Here is a 26,985-nt window from a genome sequence, read left to right as displayed (position 1 = left end):
AGAGCCGCAGTAAACGGGACTCCGTGAAATGGTTGCCAGACAATTGCAAGGCACGCAGACGAACAACGGACATGCTACACACTGCTTTCAGTCCAGAAGCTTTCATTGGAAAGTGAAAAAAAATCTATACTGAAGTTCGAAAAAGAACGAAAACGAGAGACGACAGATACAAAGAAAAGCAAAGAATGAAAGAACAGAAAGCCAAAAACAGAAGTAAAACTAAGAAAAATCAAGAGAAAAAATACAGAAAAAGTTAAAGAAATAAAAAGGAAAAAAGAAAAAGACAACAGTGGAATTTAAGAACTGAAAGAAAAATTAAACAAGATTTAAAAAGAACTGAAGAAATAGAGGAAAAAATGAAAGCCGAAGAACAAAAAGATAAAGTATGAAAAAGTGAAGAGATAAAAATACAAAAAGTAAGAAAAAAGAGAAACAAAGACTGAAATAACAAAAAGAAGCGAACGATAGGCAAAAGAAAATATATATATATATATAAAGAACTGAAAGAAAAACGGAAGTAAGAAGGAAAGGACGTTTAAAACGAAGTAAAAAAATCACCAATTGGCAGAAAATGAGGCGGGCTTGTCTTTCATTCAAAAATGCACAAAAATTAGCCCTCCATTTTGTTATGACGTGACCATTTCAAATGACAAGATTTTTGGACGACGCGGTTTGAAGCAGAAGTAGCGTAAAAGTTTGACGGCCATTTTAGGGCTTTGCTATCGAAATGCGTCTTCCGCTCGCTGATTTAATTAAACGGCGCGCGCGTCCCTAATGCTCGGGCCCGGCAAAATTTGCCGGCCGAGAGGGAGTCGTTAGTCAAGGCCGCGTGGAAACACCGTGGAATTTCACCGTGAGCGTTTCTTTTTACTCCGGCGTAATTCCTCTCCGCGCCGTCACGCTTCTTTGATGGGATTTTTATTTCCCGGCTGGAGGAATAGTTTTAATGAAGTGAACGTTTCCCAGACAATTTATGTGGCGCTGCGCTTGGCTTGCTCAGCCGGCTTATTACCTCCATCAAGAAGCCAGCGTGGGGAAAAGCGCTCTTGTACGCGTTTGGACTTCAGAATCCGCGGCCTCTCTGGAGGACCGCTGGCTGCTCACAAAGCCCCGATCCCCACGGAGGGCAACCAGAGGAAGAAAAAAAAAAAACGACATCCCATTGGAAAGAAAGAAAGAAAGAAAGAAAGAAAGGATGGGAGGAAGGAAACGATTGAAAAGTAAGATCAGAAGACAAAAGAAAGCAGGAAAGAAAGAAACTATTGAAAAAGTAAGATCAAAAGAAAGGAAAGACAAAAAATAAGAAAGAAAGAAAGAAAGAAAGAAAGTAAGAAAGAAAGAAAGAAAGGAAGCAAGCAAGGAGGAAGGAAACGATTGAAAAGTAAGATCAGAAGACACAAGGCAGGAAAGAAAAAAACTATTGAAAAAGTAAGACCAAAAGAAAGGAAAAACAAAAAAATAAGACGAAAGAAACAAAGAAAGAAAGAAAGAAAGAAAGAAAGACCGAAAGAAAGAAAGAAAGAAAGAAAGACCGAAAGAAAGAAGGAAAGCAATGAAGCAAGCAAGGGAGGAAGGAAACGATTGAAAAGATCAGAAGACAAAAAGGAGGAAAGAAAGAAACTATTGAAAAAGTAAAATAAAAAGAAAGGAAAAACAAAAAAAGAAAGAAAGGAAGAAAGAAAGAAAGAAAGAAAGACAGAAAGAAATGAAGCAAGCAAGAGGGGAAGAAAACGATTGAAAAGTAAGATCAGAAGACAAAAAGCAGGAAAGAAATAAACTATTGAAAAAGATCAAAAGAAAGGAAAAACAAAAAAAGAAAGAAAGAAAGCAAGGAAGCAAGGAAGGAAGCAAACAAGGAAGGAGGCAAGGAAAGAAAAAGAAATATAGAAAGAAAGGAAGGAAGGAAGAAGGAACGAAAGAAAGAATGAGTCGAAAGAAAAGAAAGAATCGAAAGAAAGAAAATATGGAAGGAAGGAAACAATTGAAAAAGTAACATCAAAAGAAGGGAAAAGGTTAAAAATTTTCAAATGAAAGGAGAAAAAGAGAAAGAAACACAGAAACAAAGAAAAGGTAGAAAGAAGAAAGAGAAAAAAATAAAAATAAAAAAGAAAGGAAATAATGGAGGGAGGAAGGAAAACGATTGAAAAAGAAAGAAAAAAGGAAGACAGAAAAAGAATGACAAACACAAAGAATTAAAGGGTAGAAAAAGATAGAAAAGGTCAAACAAAGAAAACAAATCGAAACAAAGAAAGAAAACAAGAGGAAGGAAGCAAGAAGGAAAACAAAATCATGACAGAAACAAGGACAAAAAAAGAAAGCTCGAAAAAATAAAAAGGAAAAACAACAAAGAAATTAAGAACAAAAAAGTAGAACACAAGGCAAAAGCAAAATCGAAAGAGAGACAAAATGAAAGAGAACAAAAGAAAGGAAAAAAAAAGAAACAATCAAACAAAGACTCGTGAAAACAGCAAGCGCTATCTTGGCTCCATTTTTTTGATATGTCTTGACTCGCAACCAATCCATTGGGATTACGAGCCACTAATCCCGATGCAAAGGTCGTCTAATCTTGTGGCCGTCTTGTTTATACGGGGAATTTGAGACATTTGATTTCTTGGTGGAAACAAAAGCGTCTTTGCAGACACGCGCTTCGCGAGTGGCTTTACTTAGAAACCCTGTCATGTGATTCCGCTGACTCAAGCGTTGACGTGATTCGCATTAATGGCCTGAACGCAATCGTTTTACATAAAAACAAGAAATACAGCTAAAAGCTTGTTATGCTACGATTGGGTTTAGCTAGCAGTGTCAATATTTTTTTTCGCATCAATAAACAATACCAAAAAACCCCAATAAATAAACAGTAATCGAGAAAATGTTTTAACGTTACACTAGATGCGAAATAAAATTCGATCAGATATTCGATTAATCGACAGAAAATTGATAGAACAATCTGCCTAGCAACAAGTCTGATGCTATGTCTGCTAGCCAGCGCTAGTTTTATTTTCAAGAAACCAAAGTGGCATTTTCAGCCTTTATGCAAAACGTTATAGCATGCACTGACGCTAGCGCTAAAGTTAGCATTGAGCGTTAACAAACTGCATCGGTACTAGAATGCAAAACGGCAGCAACGCGGAAAGAGTTAAAATACGACTAATACTGCATATACAGCGACACCGCTACTTACGAAATTAATCCATTCATTTTGTTGCGTGCATATTTTGTAAGTAGAGGCGCTTTTTGCATGTAAATAGCCAAATTTGTTCCAAGCCCCACAAAAAGGCACCTAAACCCTTTAAATGAATAATAGTTAAAATATAAGACTGCAACAAAAACTGTAACAAACGCGTTAGAATCAAATTAGCGCATAATAATCATGAAATTCAAAATATATCAAGTAAAAACTATCTTTTTAAAACGCCGATAAACCCTTTAGTCGTATTAATTGTAGCAGTTGACAATATGATGGCAGTTCCTTCGTTTGCCTTGAGACGGTGCTGGTGTGCAAGAGAGACCTTTTTAGCTTGTTTTATTTGTACATTTTTATTTCACATTTCCAGTGACCTAAGCATCGTTTACGAGTCCACGGGAGCTATATTTATTTTTGGATTATTTTGTAAGTTTACTGTAAATTTAGTTTGAAGTCATGCAAAGTGCCTCCTGTGTGATGTAATTCAGCAACTGTGCTAGCGACATGTCAACGACGCTAACGTCACACTGTACTCATTTTTTTAGTCGGTTGTGACTGTCCAAATATGTGCGTAGGACTGACACAATGTCAAATTATGACGTGACAGAAAGAAAGATATACAATTGTATTTGGCATCGTCAGGCTGCAGACACATAAAAATGACCAATCAGCGATTGGACGCCAAAATCAATCATTCTCGGATAAATCGAAAAGGAATTGTTTCTCCATCCCTTTCAGGACCTTCGAGGAATCCGTTGAGAGGGAAGAGCCAATTCACTCCAGTCACTCTTCAGATGCCTCGTGGGGATGTGGTTATCGATGCTAAAACTTGCGCGCAAGCACATTGCGAAGCCAAGAAGCTATCGATCGGGAACGTCCGCTTCGGGAGCAATCCGGGGGCAAACTTGATGGCACGGGCAGATGGGCAAGGCCGCGTGATCACGTCAACGTTGCTTGGTCCTTCGGCTCAATTTGTGCACAGAACATTTTAACCATGTCTTGAATATGAAAAAAAAAAGAAAATCACCACTGAATTAAGCGTAGATTCAGAATGTATCCATTTCTCAGTTTTCATTTTTGAAGACGTAGGACTTTGAGGTGGATTTGAGTTTTGGGATTTCTATAAAAACAACCGTCTCAAGGTCTCAACTTTCATTTACTAGCGGCTAAAAAGTTAAGTTCGCTAGCATTAGCTGCTAGTTTACATTTACTCAAGTTTCGGTTGCTGGCTTACTGTAAATCAAGTTGAGTTTGCTAACATTAGTGCCTAGCTTGTGATTAAGGTAAATTTGCTAATACAGTATTGGTGGCTATCTTACGTTTACTCAAGCTAAGTTTGCTAACTTTAGTTGGTAGTGTACTACTGCTCAAGTTAAGTGTTATATTAGTAGCTAACTTACTACTACGCAAGTTTGCTAATATAAGTAGCAAGCTTATTAGTACTCAAGCTAAATCTGCTAACTTTAGATGCGAGCTTACTACTGCTCATTGAGTTTGTTACGTAACTGCGGTTGCTAGCTTATTATTGCTCAAGTTGTTTGTTTACACTTGTTGACTTGTTAACACTTGTTAACATTTGTGAGGTTAAATTTGCTAACATTAGTTGCTAGCTTACTATTGCTCTGAAATTTCCAAACACCGATTGCAACTTTCTAGCTTACTATTACTCGAATTAAGTTTGACATTGATTGCTATCTTACTATTCATCAAGTAAAGCTTGCTAACATAAGTGTCTGGCTTAATATGAAGTACAAATAAGTTATTTGCGCATTTGGGTATATGCACTTTCTCTGTACAATCACTCCTTCTTTTTAATTGAGAAAATCAACCCTCGGTGTGCTTCGTTCTTTATTACAGTAATACTGCAAAATATTGGCAAGGCAAATGTGTTTTTGTTCATCAGCCAGTCATAGATTGTGTTATTAATGAACTTTCCAAGTCAGGTTTATTATAGATGAAGCTCGCTCCATTCAATCATACTTGTCTCGTTAAGAGGAGGCTTAGGATGCGCCGAGCGTGGTCTTGCAACTCCGCCTGGGATTTATTTGTAATGATGCACAGGCTTGCTACGGGCAGGAGAAAAAGGAAGAGAAAAAATACTTAATTATCGCGTCGACGTTTTGACGTCTCGGAGTAATCCATATGCGCAAGCCTAAAGGCTGTCCGCCTTTTTGTTATCTCCACGCTCCAAAAAAAAAAAAGACATCTGAGCCGGGTCTCCTTTTCCTCGGCAGCTCGCGTGATGACTTAATTTACGAGCAAATGCCACAAACGGGCTTCTTCAGCACAATCTCGCTTATTCATTAAAGCGGCAAGAAGAAGTTCCGAGGAATCCCCGTGGCGTGAGTCCGCGAATCAATTTTCGTCTCATTATCGTTTATTGCGGCCCTATGGAAATCAATCAAGACGGTGGCGCAAGGGACTGCCACCGAGGGAGATAGTTGCACTACAAAACATTTCATAATGCTTGGAAACAATACACACCAGGCTGCTTCTGGGTTTCAGAGAAGAAATCGAATAAAAATAATGTTTTTCTTTTTACATTTGCTCAAAAAGCAAAACATATCGAATCCAATGGTACAGCGGTTTTCAAATGGGGGTGAGAGTACCCCTAGGGGTACGTGAAGGTACCGAAGGGGGTGTGTAAGATTTTAAATGGGTTTCTGCTCATATCAGCAAATCTAATTCGCCGTGAAAAGAACACTACTTTTATTTTTTTTTACAAATTAAGAACAAATTGATTGGAACATGGATCATTCTACCACGGAATTGTTAGAGTTGCATGCATTTAATTTGATGAGTTTGACACAGATGCAAATTCTCAGTACTGAAATAAATTCTAGCAGCGGGGTAGAAAAAAAGAAATGGTGTTATTATGCCACGTACACTGATTTCTGAATAAAATATGCCTAGTGATATCGCTACAAATTTAATTCAAAAGTTAAATAAATCAGAAACGAATAAAACAGCACTCAAGGGTTTTTTGAGGGGAGAGATTACATAATAGCTAACCTTAGCATTAGCTGTGCTTTGTTAGCTTAACAAATCAAAAGATTTGTTCCCACATTTCATGTTGCCTTAATGTTGTTTGTGTTAACATCATGTTCCTCTTGATGTATCCTTGACAGAAAACAATAAACTGGGTAAAAACACAGTACATTATAATGTAAATATAATTAACAAAAAGCTAAAGGATGGGTGCTAGCCAAATGGTTAATAGGCTATATATTGATATAAAATTCTATAAATATGGCACTGGACCAAAAACACATATTGAGATTACTAAAATAAGACTTTCATTGTCCAAAGTACTAAACCGAAAATTACAAAGGTTGTAAAAAACTACACTGCAGAGAAGCTTTTGTTTACGAACGTTGCCATCTGGAAGTATGTGTGTGATGTCAGAGTTAAACGGTCTATAGAGGATGTTCCATTGGTCAAATCTAGCGCTAATTAAAAAAAAAAAAAAAAAAAGCTCCACATCAAAACGGCGGGCAGCGCGGCGTGTAGTAAGTACGTTTTATCGTCGGCGCAAACAAAGCGCGAGCTGTTTACGAGAAGCGGCGATATACGCGCGGCCAAATCAGATGACAAACAAGCCCAGAGGCAACTGCCTGTGCTCGTCATTAATTTACCATTTGCTGAAAAGATGCCATAGCACGTTCCCGCCGCTTCACTACGTGGAAACACATTTGGTGTCTGCGCCGGGACTTATGAGGTCTTTCAAGGACATCCGAAGAAATAACCAGACTCTACGTTGACCCCTTTAAATGCACCAAATTCACTCTACTCCTTCAATTCTGTGTGACCTTAGCGTTAATAACACTTCGTAAAACATGTTTTTATTATGTTTACAGATTTTATTGGGGGCTTTAAAGGGGACTGAAATAGTTTAACGGGGGGAATAATCGATTTTTTTTTCAGAGTAACAGTAATACAAGTGGTTGAGAAGCGGCCAATTCAAAGTACAGATACCACAACCACTTTTTGAGACAGAAAGTTTCCACAACTAAAAATAAAAAAAGACTATTTTAAAGCAAAGGGCGGAGGTATATACCCATGAAGCTTCTCAGTTTGAATTTCTCTTTCCTAATCCAAGGCTCGATTTTTTTTCTTTTTTTGAGGAGCAGACTTAAGTTGAGGAGCGATTTTCAAATTTTGTGTCGCATTTTTTTTTCAGATTACAGGTCAAGCAACGTGTTTATTAAAAAGTTGTTTGTTGCAAAGCCAAGATCAAACACTGCCTTATTTGTACGTTTGCCGTAACATCTCAAAGCAAAACACGCTGAGAACTCAACCTAGAAGTGGGCAACTTTGAGAAACTTGAGGTACTTTTGTCCAACACTTGTATTTTACTGGAAAAGAATAATTTTCCAGACCCAAAAAAATCTATTACAACAGGTTTTTGAAAATAAAGCTTCTTGTACTTGACAATGTAAATTCCACGATTTTATTCAATGTTACAAGCCTTTGCAATGCAATTAATCGTGAATAATTCTTAAACATTTTGCGACTAGCGGCGCTTTTATTAGCTATGCGTCATTTTCAGGAATCCGATTTTTTGACCAGAACGGTTTTGTTCCCTCTGTAATATTCATCTTTCAAGTCCTCGCGTTCCCTCCGAGTCCATCCCGCGGAGGTGACATGATAGATGTCCACGCAATTGCCCGAGTAGGCGTCCCTGTGGGCGGCCCTGTACACCGCCTCCCTGGCCACCCCGGTGGCCTCCTCCGTGGTCATGTCCCACTTGACCGCCTGATCCAACACGGCGTAGGCGTAGGGCGACCCCGAGCCCACGGAGAAGAGCGTTCCTCGGAGACGGGTGCCGTCGCTGCACACATAGTAGATACCGGGCCCGCTGGCGTCCCACCCGCACAGAGTGGTTGCCACGCACATGTCGGCGCCCTTGAAGGGTAGCAACATGTGCCACAGCAGCTTGGCGGAGCCGCTCGTGGACACCCGGCGGCCGTTCCGCAGTCGGTAAAGCCGCAACTCCCTCCCCAGCATCCTCTTCCAGAAGGCGCAGTCGGCCGACGTACCCGAGCTGGTTCCCACCAGGTGGCTGTGGATGGGCTCCACTTTTTCAGCGTCGGGGTTGGCGACCAGACCGTTGCAGCTGGAGCGGGTGTCCCCCGCCGCCACGACGCCGCCCTGGAAGGCGAACGCCAGAGTGGTGGTGCCGTGAGACAGGGCGAAAGGCGGGGGATTCTTCACCGTGCTGGACTGGAGGACATTTTTGTTCAGACACTCCGCAGCTGGGATGTAAAAGTCCAACAGGCTGGTAGCATGAGCGCACCCCTGAGATTTGCACACGTCTTGCAATGCCATCTGTTGTCGAATAGTCAGTATTCAGGAGGAGTCGGTAAAGTAGTCTGCGAAACAAGTTGTCTTTTGGGGTTCTTTCAACTTGAAGCTTCAAATGGAATCAGGTCGAACAAAGCAGTCTAAAACTCTGAGAGAGCGTGGAGAAACATAATCAAAGGAAGACTCCTATTCAAAGCGTGAGGTGACTACTACAAAAAGAAAGCAAAACCAAAGAAGTATTTCCGCGTTGAACAGACTTATCCGTACGGCTCCGCTTCACGGAGAGTCCTCATGAACATCAAGTGAAAGGTTCTTTGCTCGCAAAGCAGGTGGTCACAAGAAACAACAAGAATATTACGCCGATGCTAGCTGAATCCGTTTTACACGTCGTATACAAGCGCTTCAGGTTTTTGCGGATCCTTTCCGCGTCACGCACAAGTTGTAGATCTTCTGCTTCTTATCCCACATTTCCAGTTTAAAGCATCCTCTAGAACTTTGTTTTCGGTCTCGGTCTCTTCGCGGTTGCGATTCTTCGTCAGTCACTTGTCGCCATTGACCGTATCTTCTTTGATAATTCGTCAACGTTGATCCTTTTTATCTTCTTTGTCGTTAACCGTTCTTCAAGATCTTTGCCGGTCCTTCGTGGTTGGTCGTTATAAAGACTTTGTCATCATCCGTAGTCGATCCGCCGGTCCGCTTTTCCTACATGAAGGATAAGCAGAATTTATGGTTTATTACCCCTCTACCTTTGAACTCACGGATTCCGTCTTTGTCGGTCGTTCGTTAAACTTCTCACACGCTGGTGCGAGCGCTGCTTTCGTCATGGACCTTGTCTTCAATCCTTTGTGTTTGCCAGTATTTTCAGATACTTTGCCGTCTCGGCCGCCGTCTTTGTTGATCACAAAAAAGATGTCCTGACCCGTCTTCTGTAAGCTGTACGCTTTTTATACCCGAGGCATCAGCAACATTTACCGCGTCCCTCCTTTGAAGCCAAATAGCAGCCTGTGAGCCATTAGACCCGGGTCCTTTTTCAGATCACATTTCTTCAAAGACGCGTCAAGGCGAGGCCGGCGAGTCGACGGATCAAATGAAGTTAGACTCTGCGGCTTTTGATGCGTCTCTCCTGTGGATCGTTCTCAGATAGAATCCCAAATAGGGTGACTAATGCGGCATCAGTCCAGCCGAGCGTGCGCAAAAACAACAAAAAAAAAAAAGTGAGGTGTCCCATTACGGCCGCGGCGTGTTAACCAGAAATTTCGAGGGGTGGCCGACGCCAGCTGCTGAAATCAATGTGCAGCTGGATCACATCCCCGCTTTTAATTAGCCTAAGAGCCAACACACGTTATGTTATCACCGCTGGATGTATCTCCACTGACTGCATTCAACATTTAAATTGTACCTCCTATTGCTCTCAGTGTGGGTAATTTGGTCGGCGGTTGTAAAAATGTGCCACTATTACATTTGAGAGCATGCCGGTTGCCGTTTATAAAATGCGCCGATGTTAGATTAAAAGTGTAAGACATTTAAAGTTGAACGCTGTTCATTTTGGGGTCAAATTTGAATGCGGTTCCCATAAAAATCAAATATATCGCTGAAGCAAGGAACTGCCAAGTTCGAGTATTCGTATTTTGGAAGGGGAAACTTATTCGAATATATTTGCATGTATGTTCGTATTTATTTGCATATGTTTACTAGTAATTGTTGGCAAAAGTTTCTCCATAATGCCATGAGGTATGCACAGGCCAAATTTTATACGCTAAGCATTATGGGAAACATAGTTATGTTTTTAGCATTTTGCAAACAAGTACATTTGAACCTACAGCCTAATATGTCTGGACTTGTATGCTAAATGTTAAAAAATTAGCATCATAGCAATTTTTTCCCAAAATACTAGTGCTCAGTGCTTGTCAATACCCAGCGGCCTTATGGGAAAAGGCTGAACCAGAATCATACAAATAATGTGAAGATCAGTGAAGTGAAGATTCAATGATAAAACCACTTGTAGAATAAGTGCTAAGAAGCTAGCATCATGGCAAATTTTTTGTGCTTGTCAAAACCCCGTGGCATTATGGGAAAAGGCTGAATGGAAAGCATGCATTCGAATAAACAAATCTTGTTCTTAATTTTGATAATGAAGGCCAAATGCTAAAACCGATTTTCCAATACGGTCTACTTGTAGAACAAATGCAAAGATCATGGCAATTTTTTCCCAAAAGGCTACGGGCTATGCGCAATGGAAGACCCAATGGCATCATGGGAAAAATACTTTTCCCAGTATCCCCTCCATGTTGCATGTGCTCTTGTTTTATGGTCAGCGCCAGACGGCGAGGTCACTCATTTTTAATTCAGCCTCACGCCCGGCAGGCCGAGAGGCGGCGAGCCCAATCGGGTTTGGAGCCTCTCGTGGGCCGCGGCGTGGAAGGCTTCCGCCATCAGCTGCTCTGCGGCGCCATCCATCACCTTGATGGCGACAGCGTCCGTGACTGCGTGGTGACGCCGCTCGACGGACGCCGGCGGGTCCACCTGATATCGCTTTGAGATAGCGTGAGTGATGATGTGTGTTTTGTGAGATGAGAGCGGCGTGCGACTGCGCGCCGTATTTATCATCGGCCTTATGGGTCCCCTGTGCTGAAATATACGAGTGTCATATCTGCGGCGGCGGGGACGCCGTCATTCATGAGCGTGTGACACAAAGGCCAACGTGAGGAATTCATGGCGGAGGCATACGTGCGGTTATAAGTCAGAGCTGTCGAAATAATCGATTAATCGGTGAATATATGATTAATCGGTGAATAATCGAATTAACCGACGACTATTTTAACATTGGCGCAATTGTTTCAAGCAGGGGTGTCAAACACATTTTAACCGTGGGCCAAATCGTACTTCTAGATTCTGTCAGAGGGCCGTTATGAGTATAAAGTCAAATCGATTCCAAGTGTGATCGTTACACATTTGCCCGTTTTTAAAACCAAACCAGTAAAAACTGTTCAAAAAGGCGATCGGTCACAAAAATGGCTTGTCGCTTCCAAAACAAAACTATTTAAAGTTCAAAACAACTAGCGAATTTTAGTCAGAACCTTGAAGTCATAATTAGCAGCTCAAGGGCCACATGAAATGATGAGGCGGGCTGGATCTGGCCCCCAAGCTATGAGTTTGACACCTGTGGTTTCAAGCAGGGGTCCCCAACCTTTTTAATCACCACAGACCGGTTAACGCTTGAGATTTTTATTGTGAACCGGCGGGTGGACACCACACCGTCCTTCCTCGTGACAAAATGTAATATCAACAGTGACCAGAGGTGGCGCCAAAAACAAAGATCAAGCCAAATAAAGCACAAATAAATGAACTAAAGGATAAACTGAAACATTATTTTGGGTGCAGCCCATGTGACCCGGAACCAGTTGATTCACGGACCGATACGGGCCCACAAAACGGCCCGTTTACACAGCTCAACACTTTTGTAGTGGCCCAAATTTATTCCGTGGAAAAAACAGAAGCGATCGCTGGACACAGCTTTTCTGCAAGTTAAATTTCACAGACGATAATCAGGGGTGACCTTGGCAACCTGTCCCGCATGAGCAAAACAAAACAGCATGAGGAAAAAAAATGCAAACAAGTGAAAAACACTGTTGAAAAAAAAAGTGAAAAAAAAAACACTTGGTAAAATCGGGACCGAGAAAAAGCTAAGCTAAAAATTTTTTTTTTTTTAAAATATATTTATATTTTACAATAGACTAAACTGGAACGCCTTTATTGGCAGATTGCAGGGTGTTATGGTGAGATTGCACTCCCCGCAAATGGCGGTAATAAACATTTGTTTAACGGTTGCATGCAGAACTACTTTCCATTTGGTGAATTGTTGTGATTCTTTTTGAGAACAGCTGTCAAGTCCCCGGAGATGCTTGCTTTCCAACTGGGAAAGTCCAAACCATATGGAGCAATTTGCTGCTGAAAATCACAAACAAATACTTTTAGGGCATGGAACCCAGGCAAGATGTTCACCATATAGACAAAAAAAAAAAAAAAAAAAGGAATTTCAAGTGGGTCATTTATATGTTATACTGTGAATATCCAACGTAAGGCTTATTTACAGTGCTGGTATGCTTTGTTCAGTGTACTAGAAATACTGGAATTATTTGTGACAGGCAGTGGTGTCCAAACTATGGCTGGGGGGCCATTTGCGGCCCGCGATCCATATTTTTGCGGCACACGCTAAAAATACAATTCGGCAGGGCTCGCAATGCTATAGAACCCCTGGGGGAAATTTTGACCAGACTCGGGCTTTTTGATGTTTTGATGTGTGATTATCGTAGGAAAAGCATTAAAAAACAATAGGAGGCTAAAATATTGCATTGATTGTCGAAACATGACGACTTTCAATATGCCACGCTGCCGTCCGTTCTAAAGGCTTGCAAACGTGAGGTCGAGCAGCACACCCTATAGGTCTCAAAGTTAGCCCATGTTGGGCTCATTTACTGCCATTCAAAATTGGAATTACTGCATTGTCAATTTTTAACATACTATTCAAAACCCAATGTTTTATCATGCATTTCCTCCAGGTTTTGCATGAATCCTTTCAATGGCAATTCGCAAACGGGGCGCAATAGAAATTTTTGTGATGACACCCTAAAACAGGGGTGTCCAAACTCGGTCCTCGATCAATATCGTTATCAGGCTTCTGCTGAACTTGCTGTTGAGTTGATCATACGAATAAGGTGTGTCGGGTAAAGAAACCTAGAAAACATGCAGGATAGTGGCCCTTGAGGATCGGGTTTGGACACCCCTTCCCTAAAACTACCAGGTGGCGCTAGCGGCAAATTTATGACATTTGCAAGCCTTTCAATGACTTTGATGATTGGCTTAGCCTGGACTCCCATAATGCAAAAGTCTTCAAAAGTCATAATACTAAAATGATGGTATAATAAACATTCCTATTTCACTTTCATAAATATATAAATGAACAGCATGGTTACTTTTGCTGTTAATATTTGGGGGGCCAAGTGTTGAATCTGATGGAGGAACACCCACATGAGGTTTTGCCCCGCCCGAACAACAGCACAAAGGTGCGTAAATGACAAACATAAATCAATGGGAGATTCAAAAGTCGTTTTCTCCTCTTAAGTGCATGGGAAACAAAAAATCCCCTTGTGTACAGGAACAAGGTGTTCATTAAACACCATAGAGTGAACACCACATGGACATAATCAGCACTTGTATTGCGCGTGTTTGGCGAAAAACACCAATCAGGAGGCTGTAAATAGCCTTGATTGGCATCTTCAATGGCAATGATTAGCCCGGATGATGCAGCGTGGGAGAATGGGACGAGTCGCAACAACAGCAGCGGGTCATTGAGGAGCCTCCGCGCGCATCTTTCAAGAAAATGACGCCCTCCAGATGAGGAGCGCCACCACTTTGAAGACCATCTGCTCGATTGGGATTTCATGAGGACTTGAAATGACAAAAGGGGCCCACGCGCACTCCAAGCTCACCAGTGCTTGGCCTTTATCATTCTAAAACGCGTGTGAAGTCACTGATGCCAAGCACCGAGACCACGATTGCTTTTTAAGACAATTACATAACTTGAGAGGCCTGATGATCTCAATATATATATATATAATTGTGAAGCTTGCATAAAATTAAAAGCAATTTTCTTTTTTGTCAAAAATAAAAATGATCAACATTTATTAACCGAATCTTGATTATTTCGTAGGAGGGGGCTGTCGTTTCCTTGCCTTTTTTTTTGACCGTTGAGTGTGGCAAATCTTCAGCTTAGCCGCACACGCGCGCGCACGCTGTTTGCTGACCACACGCCGTTTAAAAGCGATCATGTTGTTATTTAAGCCAGCTGTCGGCTTCCTTTCCACACGGCGGCTTATGGCCCAATTAACGCACACGCAAACACATCGGGCCTCTCTGCCAACGCGCGCGCAATCCGCCCAGAAACATGATGTGAAAATGTGTCCGCCCGTTCACACAACCCCATAACGCAAACATCTGGACAGTCTTTGAAACGCACCTAATGCACACAAATCTGTGGCGCGTTTGATGTAAACACATCATGTAAACATCTGTGTGTTTCTTCAAGTACACACAACCTTGATGCGGACCGCTTGTACTGTCATGTTCAAACGACGTGAAAATATGGATGGTCGACACACACGTGCGACTGTTACAAATGACTTACGAATGGTTGACCAATCAAAAGTGTTCAAAACTGCTTGCTAACTTTCACGATGAATTGCTAATGATAGAAGACACACAATGGAAAAATTAGTGATGGATGGAACACTGGCCTATTTTTTAGGGTACTTGAAGAGCATTTCTTTCAAACATATGGACCGTGGGCCAGTTCTGGCCCGCGAATGAGTGTAATCCGGCCCAAGAGATGATTTTGTGGAAAAATGTGCAGATTTTTCCAGTTTTTTCCAATAATGAAAAACTTGGAATATTTTCTGATTCATAGTGATGTTGTGCTTGTACTATTTAGAACAGTTTTACAAAAAGAATAATAAAACAGAAGTTGTTGTTTTAAAGTTGTAAAAATGTGATTTAACTGGTCTGGCCCACTTGGGAATAGATTTTCCACTACGCCGCCCGCAAGTTATAACGAGTTTAACGCCGCCGTTGTAGAGGCTGCCGATACCAGCCACCGATACTTAAGACGAAACAAATCTGACTTAACACAACCTATTTTTTTTCAAAAGCAATAGAGGTAGCGTTTCTCGATATCAGCCTGTAAAGTATTGGCCTTATTTCAAGGTATCGGGTACTCTTGGAGGCTGCCGATATCAACCACCGATACCGAAGGTAAAGGAAATCTGACTTGAGAGTACTTACTTGGTTTTCACAATTTTCTATTGATTGGTAGACCAGAGGTAAAAGTGACCGACTACACAAGAGTTGAGCACTGGTACTGGTCTCGGCCTGTAAACAAAGTGGTATCGAACGTCCCCCGTTTTACATGTCAAAACGGACACGCTTGAGTGTCTCCGCGCTGCTGATGAAAGCGCTGTGAGTCCATTTGAAAAGATCAAATGAAACGCTTGATGTTTCACGAGCCGCCCGGTCGTCGTCGTTGTTACCGTGTGTGTTTTTGTGTGTGTGTGTGTGTGTGTGTGTGTGTGTGCGGTGGCACTTATTGATTGGCTGATTGATGCCCGTTCCTTCAGGGGGTGGGAGAAAATAAGCTCCACCCGCACGCCGGCCTTCCTTACGAGCGCACTCATCAATCTGTCGGCCGTCGCACGAATACCACTTCCTGTTTCCTAGCCCGGGGGCTCAATTAGCGCCTTCTCGGGTTCAGGTGGGTGCACCGGCGGGTTTGGCCCAAACATTTCACCTTGGAATTTCGGCGCGCATGTGGCTAAACCGGCTCAGATGTTCCGTGGCGGAATGAAATCCACGCCGCATTAAACAAACCTGAGTGGAAATAATCCCTCATTTGCAATTTTATTTCCCTCAATGCTACGAGTGTCCGTAACCAAAGTCATTTACTTTGCATTGCAGTGCTTAGCGTGGTTTATTTCGTTTTCATGACTGAGGAATTCATGAAGTGAATGCAGATCGCCATTCACTCCTTCAATGCCGGGGATCTTATATTAGGCGACTGGAATCCGACCGTTCACTGCCAATGACGCGTATATTCGTTAATTAGGTTTGTCAACATGTATTTGTGCATTAGTATCTCACCTGTTGAAAAATGTGGAAAAAATTTCACCGCATCGTTTGTTTTTTTTGGTGTGCTGTATTTCTTTAAATAAATTATTGTTTTGCCATTAAAATCCTTTTGAATATAAATAAATTATTGAAATGACTTTGCTTTTTTATGAAATCATCAAAGAATCAATTGAAAAATATTCACTAGGGAGCTGAAATTTCCAGCAGATGATTAAAACGTATATTTTGAAAATGCAACCATTCTGACATTTCTATGATTGATTTTCCAGGGCGGATGCCAATAATGAAGGAAGTCGATAATCGATATTTTCTGATGTTTTTAGCCTTTTTTTTTTTTTCCTCCTATCCAAAAATGCTTTGCACTGGTCCAGGGGTACTTGGCTGAAAACATATTTCACGTGAGGTATAAAAAATGAAAAAGCCACTGTTATATAATAATATTGCGACAGAGATATGTTTATATATAAATACATTACATATAATTATACATAAATATACAACAAAACAATACCAAGCAAACACCTGTAATCGATAAATACACATCAATCGTGATAATTTTGATGCACTTTTATGCAGTTTTCATCAGACTATTAGATTATTCAATGGAACAAATGATTTTTACAAAATTTGACGGTGAAAATAATTATTTTTCCTCAAAACCCATTTTGTTCAGTCTCATTTTTGTTGCACAGCGTAAGGTCACAAAATCAACAAATATTTGCATCAAATGTTTAAATACATCAATGTTCTGCTATTATTTTATATGTAAAAATATGATATGTTTGCTTTTGGTCAGAAACCGGTGTTTTCGGCCAAATCAATACAGGTTACTTTTGATTAGAATAGAGTGGAAAAAGCTACAAACAAACTTTTTTTTTTCCCTTTTTAAATCTAGATAAAAGGAGGCTACTACACGTGTGGATAGTTTGCTGGTTGGATTGCCAAGAAGACAATATTATGGGGTGTTGAAAGAACTGCGCTTTGAATGTTCTTATTTTTTTTTTTTTTTAATCACACGTACTCCGAATATTCCGAGGACTGAATGAGGTAGCCAATGGCGGCGCGGCATTGTGCACTGCGGAATCCTAAAAAGCCTTGAGGCAAAACGTACTGAGAATGAACTTTCACTATTGTCAAATATACATTTGCATATTTCATTTCATCTGGATTCTTTTTTTATGAAGTTAACCGAACTTGGTTGCATTTTAATGATTTATAAAATGCCTTTTATATGCAAATGCCATTGACGTATTATAGAAGATTATGGATGTCCTCATTACCTCTGAGGTTTATTTATAAAATCTATTTCATGCAAAGACAACATTTTCAAATATTAAATTCACTCAAATATTTACTCAATTAAAAATATTATTTGTTGTTTATAGTATTGTCACATTTACGTTGCGATCTTCAAGAGAGAAAAATCTTTTCTCTAGGGATTTTTAAGACGTAATTCAGATTTCTAATTCGGTTAGTTCAATGACCCAATTTTAAGTTGTTCGAGAAACGAGCTGTTGTTTATGTTGATTTATTTTTAAATATACGAGGGCCGTAAACGTCTTTACAATTAATAACACCCTGGCCAAACATGAACAATTCTTCAAATAGTATTCAAGCTTTCTTCTATTCTATTTTCAAGCTTTTCTAAGAAAATAAAAAGAAAGAAAAGAATCGTAGCATGAGGCCTTCATTACATCAACATTTCCATCAAAATACATTTAATTTTTTTATGTTGCAATCGTTTAAGTGCCCCAAACCAATTTAATTTGAAGACATTTTCAAGGATAAAATGAAAAACAAATGATTTAAAAATATCACTCACCATAAATAGACTTGAACGAGGTGTCTTGCATCACAAGGTTTCCATTTTTGCAAACCTCTTGTCTTCCCTTCCAAGTTTGCTTAAAATGAAATATGTAATTCATTTTTTTTTACCAGAGACTATTCATAACAACACGAGTCGACATGCTGCTGTTTTGATTTAGGTTTGGCAAATAAATATTTAAAATGTCATCGTTGTGTGGTGCAATGAATTGGCGTTTATGTTGACCTATGAGAAGTCCCACTGTATGAGTGGTCATTGAACGCATCTCCAGTCAACTGCGTGAGTACTGTCGCACTGGCTCACTGTTCGTTGAATTAGAGCTCTTTCTTTTTTTCCAGGTTGAGAAACCAAAAAAGAAATCAATTGGTACAACATACCCTCATTCGGTCATGACTTCGTAGATACAGGAGCAGGGGGTTCCGGTAGTTCTAGTTCCGGTTTTAATTGGTTTAACTGTGACATACATGGGCTCGGAAATTTGTTGAGACTCGGGACAAAAGGCTGCAAATTCGGACTGTCCCGGTTGAAGTTTGATGTCTTATTACCATTTAGCTTAGCAATAGCGCGTCTGGCAACTTCGCTTTTGTTTACGCTTCCTCCCAAGCCTACGCGCCCTGACAAACAATCGCCGGAGAAAACTCATTGGCGGGCGACCCTTTATTGACCCTTTACCAGCCGCCATGATGCCATTTTTTTTCACGTTGTCTTTTTTACTGCCGGGTAGCAAAGTGACTGGCGCATGACCGCCATCTAGATTGGAGTGCTGGTACTGCAGTCATCTCGCGCATTTGTTCAAATTATTGACACGTTCTATCGTTGCAATGCTTTAATTATTCCTTTGTCAATATAACAATGAACAGTTAATAACAACATTTATAAATAATAAGACTTTCCGAATCAGTATCGCGTCAAAATGAAGCAAAAATAACATTCTAACACATAACCGGAGACTTGTAAATTACTCATCTGGGCGTTACTTGTAAAAGTAAGATTTTTTTTTGTTGATTGATTACGGACAGACGACTTTTTTTTTTTTTAATGCATCACAAAATCATCTTCCGGGTTGGATTAAACCTCCTCGTGACCGGTGACTTGTAAGTTGCTCATCTTTGCATTGCTCATAAACGTAAGAATTTGTGTCTATTAATTATGGACAGCAGAAAAATGGGTTCAGTCCGATTTGTTTTCTTTTTATTCCAAAAATCATCTTGCAGCCAGGATTAAACCTCCTTGTGGACCATGTTCAGCCCACAGGCCATACGTTTGACACCGCAGCTCTACACCCTTAGTATCTTTGTTTTGTTTTTTCCCTTTGTTTTTTTTTAGTTGCACCCGACCTCATCCAAGTGCATCTGATGACAAGCAAGTGTGTCATGCAGTTTTTCTGGGGGCATCAGGAGGCGAGCGGAATCCCACAACGCACTGCCATGGTGAGACGTTTCCCTGTCTTTTATTAGCGCAGCCAAGCAAACGGGCCGCAGCCCGCAGCTCATTTCAATGACAGCGGCTAATTCAAGGTCGCAACCTCATTTTATTTGCATATCTAAAAACGCCGCGGTCGCCCGGCTTACAGATTGCCAAATGTTTCTCTTTTATCTCATGAATATAAAAAAGCCGCCGCTGCCGGAGCTTTAGAGGCTTTATTCTGGGGCGACCTCAACAAGTTGGAGACTATTTTAAGGATTGATATTTTTCATCTTTACGTGGGGTGAATTATAAGTCATTCGTCTTTTTACCTTTAAAAAAAGCTCCGTCGAGGTGTTGGATTTATGACCTGGGGGCTCGCCAAACGCAACCCCAGGGACCATTGGGAGGATATTAGCTTTAGTTACTGTTCACTTTATGACCAGCATCCCTCACAGATGCCAATAATCCGAAAAAAATGTTAAAATATGTTTTTCAAAGCAGTGTCTGTCTCTTTTTTTTTCAAGAAAATTGAGTTTTTACCCATTTTCTCTTCTGTAGTCATCAAAATGGGTTGGTTTCACCAAAAACAGCCGGTTTTGATCAAAAAGTGGAGAAAATAAGCTTTTTGTGTACCGGTAAATATGAATTGATTATTGAAATATACTTAGCGGTAGGCAATTGTTTTGTCTTGAGGGCCAAAGTGTTGTAAAATTTGAAAAAAGGGCTGGACCAGAAGCAGATGGATGGAGTGTTTTGATAATCCACCACATAATAGAAAAAATATTTCAATAGAAAATGAACAAAAGCATTACAACAGTGTTATTCAGGTCACATGTCTATAAATATTTATTGAAATGACTCTTAAAACAAGGGAAAATTAAATGAACATAATAAAGCTCTTTTAGTCACTATTTTAAAGGACATAGTTTTGCTATCCTTCATCCTGATTGATAGTTTCTTCAAGTTTGGCGGGCTGGATTAAAAAAAAAAAAAAAAAAAATATATATATATATATATATATATATATATATATATATATATATATATATATATATATATATATATATATATATATATATATATATATATATATATATATATATATATATATATATATATATATATATAAAAGGTACACCAGCCCTGTCTTTTGTGTGCTACCAAGTGCTGCTTTTTTCCTCAATAGTGTTGAAATATTCATAAAAATATGCGGTCATAAAGCCGGCCCGGCTTGTACGTTTCATTCATTTCCCCATAAGAACGCCACACGTTTGTTTCATGTGACCACAACACACTTTTCCACTCATGCGTCCACTCGCGAGTTTTGAAATGCTTGTGTTCCACGGATTTTTTTTTTTTTATGTTGCCCTTGTTTTGTATGAGTTATGGTCAAGTCCTCCTATTCTAAACGTTATTTTTCAATGCTCTCATTTGATTTGAATCCAATGCAAATGTTATCCAAAAAAGATTTTGATAACTTCTTTGGCAAAAATATATAAACAATGATAACGACTTAAATTTCGCCAAAGAATAGATGATGGAATCTATTGTCAGGCACATGCAATTTTTCTGAAAAATTCAGAAATTGATATTCGAAAATAACACTTTACTGTGTACCAATGGGAATTCAATACTGACTTTGGTGCAGATATTTGTTACATTTGGGTCAAAGTCATTTTAGCAGGAGGAGAGCGAAAATGTATTTTCAGGTGGGCCGGACAGGTAAAATCATGCTATATAAATTAAAAACGATTAGCGGCAAATGTCGATTTTTGCTATGCACGCTGGCCAGGTCCCAACTCATCATGAAAAGCGGATGTCAACTGTAAATATATATTTTTAAAAGCAAAAACATCTAAATAAATCAATATAAATGATGTAAAGTAACTTTCTTTGTTTTGATGTGACCTTTCATAAAATATCCAATTCCGGCAATTCAAATATTTTGTATCTCAAAATAAAATTCAGAGGTGTTTTGTATGTCATTACCGTTTATCGTGTCACAAATAGTGCAGCGTAGTACAGCACAGCGTTGCAAAATTTCGCGTAGCATATTGTAGCATTGCATTGCATTAGCTTGCGAGCTACAGTATCATTTGACACTTTTCAGTTCGTCTATGAATTTCATTTTCCACCGTATGCAACACTACACTATGCTATGCTAAGCTAACCTATACTATGCTGTCCGGTCTTTTAAAACAATACTATGTTACGAAGGAAAGCAATCTGCGGGAAAATTAACAAAAGAGCTACGATTATACCGTAATCACGTCCCGGTTCCTCGTCATTTCTGATTGTCAGCAGATAAGCCACGGAATTTTGCTCCCCATTTTCATTTGGCCTCGGCCTCTGCGCGCACGTGGCGTTTATCTGCGCGGCGCGAAGCGTCCGTCGCCTAACTCCTCATTATCGCCGGGGCGACGGGCAGAGCGTACCCACGCTCGGAGGGCGGGGGGGGGCGACAGATTTACTCGGCCGTAATCTCATCGCAGGGCGATAAACTTAATTAAACTTGGCCGGCGCTGCCGTAAAAACAGGCCGGTGCATTGTGCCCGCTGTTTATTATGATTGTTGTTATTATTACTATTATTAGTTCTGCTTCTCATCATCGGCTCCGCTTTTATGCAAACCAAGGACAAACTTTTTTTTTCTGAGTAAGGCACACAGCACTGTGGTTGGACATGGTGGCATATTATACAGGATCACATAAACAGTGATGCTTGGAGGTGGAAGTACCACGGCGGCCATTTTGTGTTTCTTGATGATGGAACTGCTGACAAAAGGCGACCCGATTTTCTGCTCACATTCGGCCAAATGCTTCAGAATTATGAGTGTAGAAGATTTTCAAGCTTTTATTTAGAAGTTTTTTTTCCACGCCGCTTGCATTCCAATGAGCTTGACGCATCTATTATCGCTGTAAGCTGCTTTTTTTTCTTTTTAATTTCATGAACAGCATGCAGTGACATTGATCACAATGGAAAATGTGTCTTCATTAGATTTAACAAGTCGCTAATTCCCATCTGTAGTCCATACAGAAAAAAATCCATAGAGGAAAAAAAAAGCCATTCAACCTTGATAACTGTAATAATTTTAATGATAATAATGATATTATTAATAATCAAAAGAAGAAATATTGTCTAATACAAAAATAGGTGCTTCGGGTCCATGACATAAATCTGCTGCACAAATTAGAAATTTAGAAAAAGTCAATCACTCAAAACACTGCTCTGCAAAAAATATGAATATAAAAAATTGAGCCTTGCTATGATGTAGTATACTATACTATACTATACTATACTATACTATACTATACTATACTATACTATACTATACTATACTATACTATACTATACACAGGACCGCCCAGACATTTTCCTTGGATAATTGTGGCGTGTGTCTTCTTTAAATAATTGAAATCAGTGCCAATGCAAACGGGTCGCGGGCCATGAATAAGACATTAAAGAAAGATTTCCACAGCGTCACACTCACTGTTCTAACATTTGCATTTCTCCTCTGTTTTAAAGGCCTACTGCGCTTGTCTGCTGTCAGATTAGAAAGACTTGTTGTTGACTCCCATGCCTTGAGATGGCGCTGTTACCTCATGTTTGTGGATGAGCCACTGCTGTCGGAAAAGCACATTTGAGTATGTGCAATAATCAATTTGTCGCCCTTGTATAAGATTGAAGATTCTTGGCTGTACACGGATAGATTTTCAGATACATCTGCTGGTATTATTGATCGTTTTTTTTAAATTATTCCTAATGTCATGGTCATATTTATCATTTTATTTTGCATGTTTTTTTTAATTCTTTTGCAGTTTCTGCAAGTATCAGAAAATCTAGTTTAAAGCTTTTTAAAGCCTGAGAGGAACAGTTCATTTTTTTCATTTCAAATTGAGAGCAAATTAACTACAACATCAAGCAACTTATCGCCGAATAGTGTTCCAGTATATCGTGACTCGTTTGCAAACTGCTGCATGCCTTTCTTTTCATCACTTGATCCAAAAATATGTTTGCGCTGCTTCGGCAGTACCGAGCTGAAGAAAATATTTTACAAGGGTGAGGTCATTGGTTAGGTCTTTGGTTCCACACGCGTCCCCTTTTAAAGTGCAATGCGGACATAAGACAATTGCACCGGGGGCCTAAAAATAACACATAATGGCCAAGCAATTCTGCTGGACTTTGGCAGTGTCACTTTGTCAAATGACCCTTATTAAGTGTGTGATGGCCCCCACTCAAGTCATAAAAGAAGAAAAATGGTGAACATAACAAGCAGCTACTGATGTGTGGCGTGGCTTGACTGTGTAAAAGGGCCTTTTTGTACTACCTCAGAGAGCACAAAAATTGCCAGGTCAACAATTGGGGGGGCCCTCCATGGCTTGTTGGTGCCGTGATTCCTGTGCTTAATAAATGGGGATACTTGAAGGGGTAGAACAGATTTTAACAGGCTTTTGATTCCAATGACAGGAATAGTACAGCTTTCGTTTCAAATTAAGAGCAAATGAATTGGAACAAAATTTGGGTTTTAGCAACTCCTTTGCAAAATGCTATGTGCCTTTATTTTGTTCTTACTGTCGTTAGTGAAGCAATTTTCCATCAAATGTCAAACGCCACACGTTTTGTCCTCTGTTTTTGATAAGTGAAACATAAATTCTGCACACAATTATATATTTTTTTTTAAATAAATCAAATCTTTCGTTAATTGTCTACATTATGATCATGATGATGCTTATTATTATCATTATATATAACATGAACAGTAACGACTAATATAATGCAATTCATACACATACAGGTACTTATACTATATATATATATATATATATATATATATATATATATATATATATATATATATATATATATATATATATATATATAGGTGGAAGAGTGGTTAACACGTCCACCTCACAGTTCAGAGTCCCGAGTGCAATTCCAGCTGGCTCCAGCGTTCGTGTGTGGAGTTTGCATGCTCTCCCTGTGCCTGCCCGCATTAGTTCTCTCCAGGCGTTCCTGCTTTTTTCCCACATTCCAAAAACATGCATGGCAGGTAAATCAGACATTCTCAATTATATCTAAAGTGTGATTGGTTGTGTTAGGGGTTGCCCGTCCCTCTGTGCCCTGTGATTGGCTGCGTGGAACTCGTGATTGACAGCATCCAAGGTCGAGTCCAGTTCAGTGGTTCCCTTCCTGAAAAGTCCAAATATGTGAGTAAACGTCACGTATCGCTGCAGCATGATTAAGCGTGCAAGAGCACAATGTGTGGGGGCCATTCCGGAATCTTATCGACTTAGCTTGTTTAGCCAGGCATCAAAAAAAAAAAAAAAAAAAACTGAAAAAAACTGTGTGACTGGATCAAGGTCAGCATAGCAAAATGTATCGTGCAGAAAAAAGTAGTGTTTGCGATACAGGACATTCTTGGCATAACGCTGAATTTGGGTTGTGGGATTTCTGACGGAAAAAGAGGGTCAATGCTATTTTTTCCGATGGAAAAACTGAAATGGACAAAATTGTGCTTGTAATTTTTTCGCCATAAGAAATTTTCGTGAAATCTCCTTTTTATATTGATTGGAAGTTGCCACGTATTTGTTTCTTTATAAATGGAACAGAGCCAAAATAAGGGGTCAAATGCTGAGCTTGTGATTTTGTTCCACTGCAAGTGAAATTTCTCATTGTGATTTTGTTTTTCGTAAATGGCACAGAAATGGAATGGGGGTAAAAACTTAAGCTTGTCCTTTTCCACGATAAGAAAAGTTTTTGTCATTTTTTTTTTTTTTACACTTGCTGCAAGTCCTCGTTATAATTTCTTTTCTTTTCAGACACAGAAAATGGGTTAAAATTTGATTCCGTAAATTTCCGCTTTTTTTTTCTTTGTAAATTTCACAGAAACGGAATAGGGGGAAATTTTGAGCTTGTAATTTCGTGCATTAAGATGTGTTTTTCGAGTCCCTTTATTACATTGCCTGTAAAAGTCATCATTATCGTTTATTTTTTTTTTCTTGATGTATTTTCATAAATGACAGAAACGAAATGGGGTACAAAGTCGAGATTGTAATTTTCCACTTTAAGAAAAGTTTTTGTTATCTCTTTTTTTTTTTAACGCTGGCTGTAAAAGTCCTCATTAGAACTTCTTTTTTTTCCCTACACTTTTTTTCTATACGGCACAGACACAGAAAAGGTAAAAAGTTGACCTTGAAATTTTCCGCAGTAAGAGATATTTTTAGAATCTTTTTTTTACTCTGCCTGTAAAAGTCATCATTATTTCTTAATTTGTTCTTCATAAACGGAACAGACAACAATTAGCGGTCAAATTTGAGTAAATTTCCATCTCAAGTTCATTTTTAAAATATCAAACAAATTGAAATAATTCAATTTAACGCCCAGCACCTTGCGATCAATTGGCCGATATTGCCTTTACCACTCGTTTCATTAAGATAATGATTAAAAAAAATGGTTATATATGGATGGACAGTCCCATTTGTATTTTGTTCATAAAAAAAGGAGCAATATCTTTTTGATGCGATACACCTCCAAGGGATGATATCGGTGACTCATCACGTGTTTACGGTCAAAATCAAACAAGCGCAGTCAAAACATCTTACATAAGCTCCAGGCGGCTACAAAAGGGGCCGTCCAAAATGAGCTTTTTATTGTTTGCAGATCATCCCTGCCACGTGAACACGATAGCAGATTACACTTTATGATTTGATGAGACAATCGACTTTACAGGCGCTTTAAAATTTTTAACGCCTCGCGGCCGGCCGCCGGGTAGACGATGTGGATGTTTGGCGACACCCTGGGCTTGAACATTCTTCACGCGGTTTGAAAATCCACTCTTATCTTCTTATCTTATTTTAACATTGTGCTGGAGACCGTGCATACCGGCGCTGACCAACAGTTGATCACCGTGCACAAATCAAGCCCTTTACTCGAAATGATTGGTGATTTTACAATGCGGAAAAGTGGGGAAAAGTAGTCAAAATGATAAAAGTATGTATGTATGTATGTATGTATGTATGTATGTATGTATGGATGGATGTATGCATGTATGTACTGTATGTATGTATTGTATGTATGTATGTATATAAAAATCTAGATTATTTGTGCAGCCCTGAATCGTCTATAAAATAAAATGATGTATTTATAAATGATCTAAAAAATTAAAGATCTATATACATATGATAGTATATTTTGGAAAATTCATAATATATATACATATTAATCTATATGTATTTACTGTATATGTTTGTATAAAATTATATATATATATATATATATATATATATATATATATATATATATATATATATATATATATATATATATATATATATATAAGTATGTATGTTTATAAGTTATTATAAATTGATTCTTAATTAAAAATTATATAAATATAAATAATTTATATTTGTTCATTTATGCACGTATAAAATAATATAAAATTACAGGAAAAATATATAAATAAACAAATAAATAAAATTGTGTTATGCTGAAAAGTGGGGAAAAATATGAAAAAATATTTTAAATGTATGTATGTAAATAGTCGAATCAAGTTTATTTGTATAAAATAATATGAATGCATATTAAAG

General features: G+C 39.1%; 2 protein-coding genes across 5 annotated transcripts in view; both read right to left on the bottom strand.

The window, feature by feature from the left end:
* Positions 1–18,661, bottom strand: part of LOC148416702 (cadherin-24-like) — a 43,613-nt gene extending 24,952 nt beyond the window's left edge. For 3 of the 4 annotated variants that reach the window (XM_088425060.1, XM_088425061.1, XM_088425062.1), the window contains exons 1-2: positions 18,368–18,661; positions 17,988–18,066 (exon numbers count right to left, since the gene is read on the bottom strand). The gene's annotated coding sequence lies outside the window, so the exon portion shown is untranslated. Of the gene's footprint in view, positions 1–1,012; positions 1,134–17,987; positions 18,067–18,367 lie in introns of those variants that run through there. The other variant, XM_088425064.1, reaches the window with a different exon arrangement.
* Positions 7,730–9,108, bottom strand: LOC148416703 (proteasome subunit beta type-11-like). The gene has a single exon (XM_088425826.1). The coding sequence runs from the start codon at positions 8,510–8,512 to the stop codon at positions 7,730–7,732; it is 783 nt and encodes a 260-aa protein (XP_088281952.1). The 5' UTR covers positions 8,513–9,108.
* Positions 18,662–26,985: the final 8,324 nt, after the last annotated feature.

The sequence above is a fragment of the Hippichthys cyanospilos genome, chromosome 10 (genome assembly GCF_059441005.1).
Source record: "Hippichthys cyanospilos isolate Australia breed blue-spotted pipefish chromosome 10, RoL_Hcya_1.0, whole genome shotgun sequence".
Classification (NCBI taxonomy): domain Eukaryota; kingdom Metazoa; phylum Chordata; class Actinopteri; order Syngnathiformes; family Syngnathidae; genus Hippichthys; species Hippichthys cyanospilos.
Note: the sequence above shows the minus strand (reverse complement) of the source record. Positions and strands in the feature narration are given on the sequence as shown.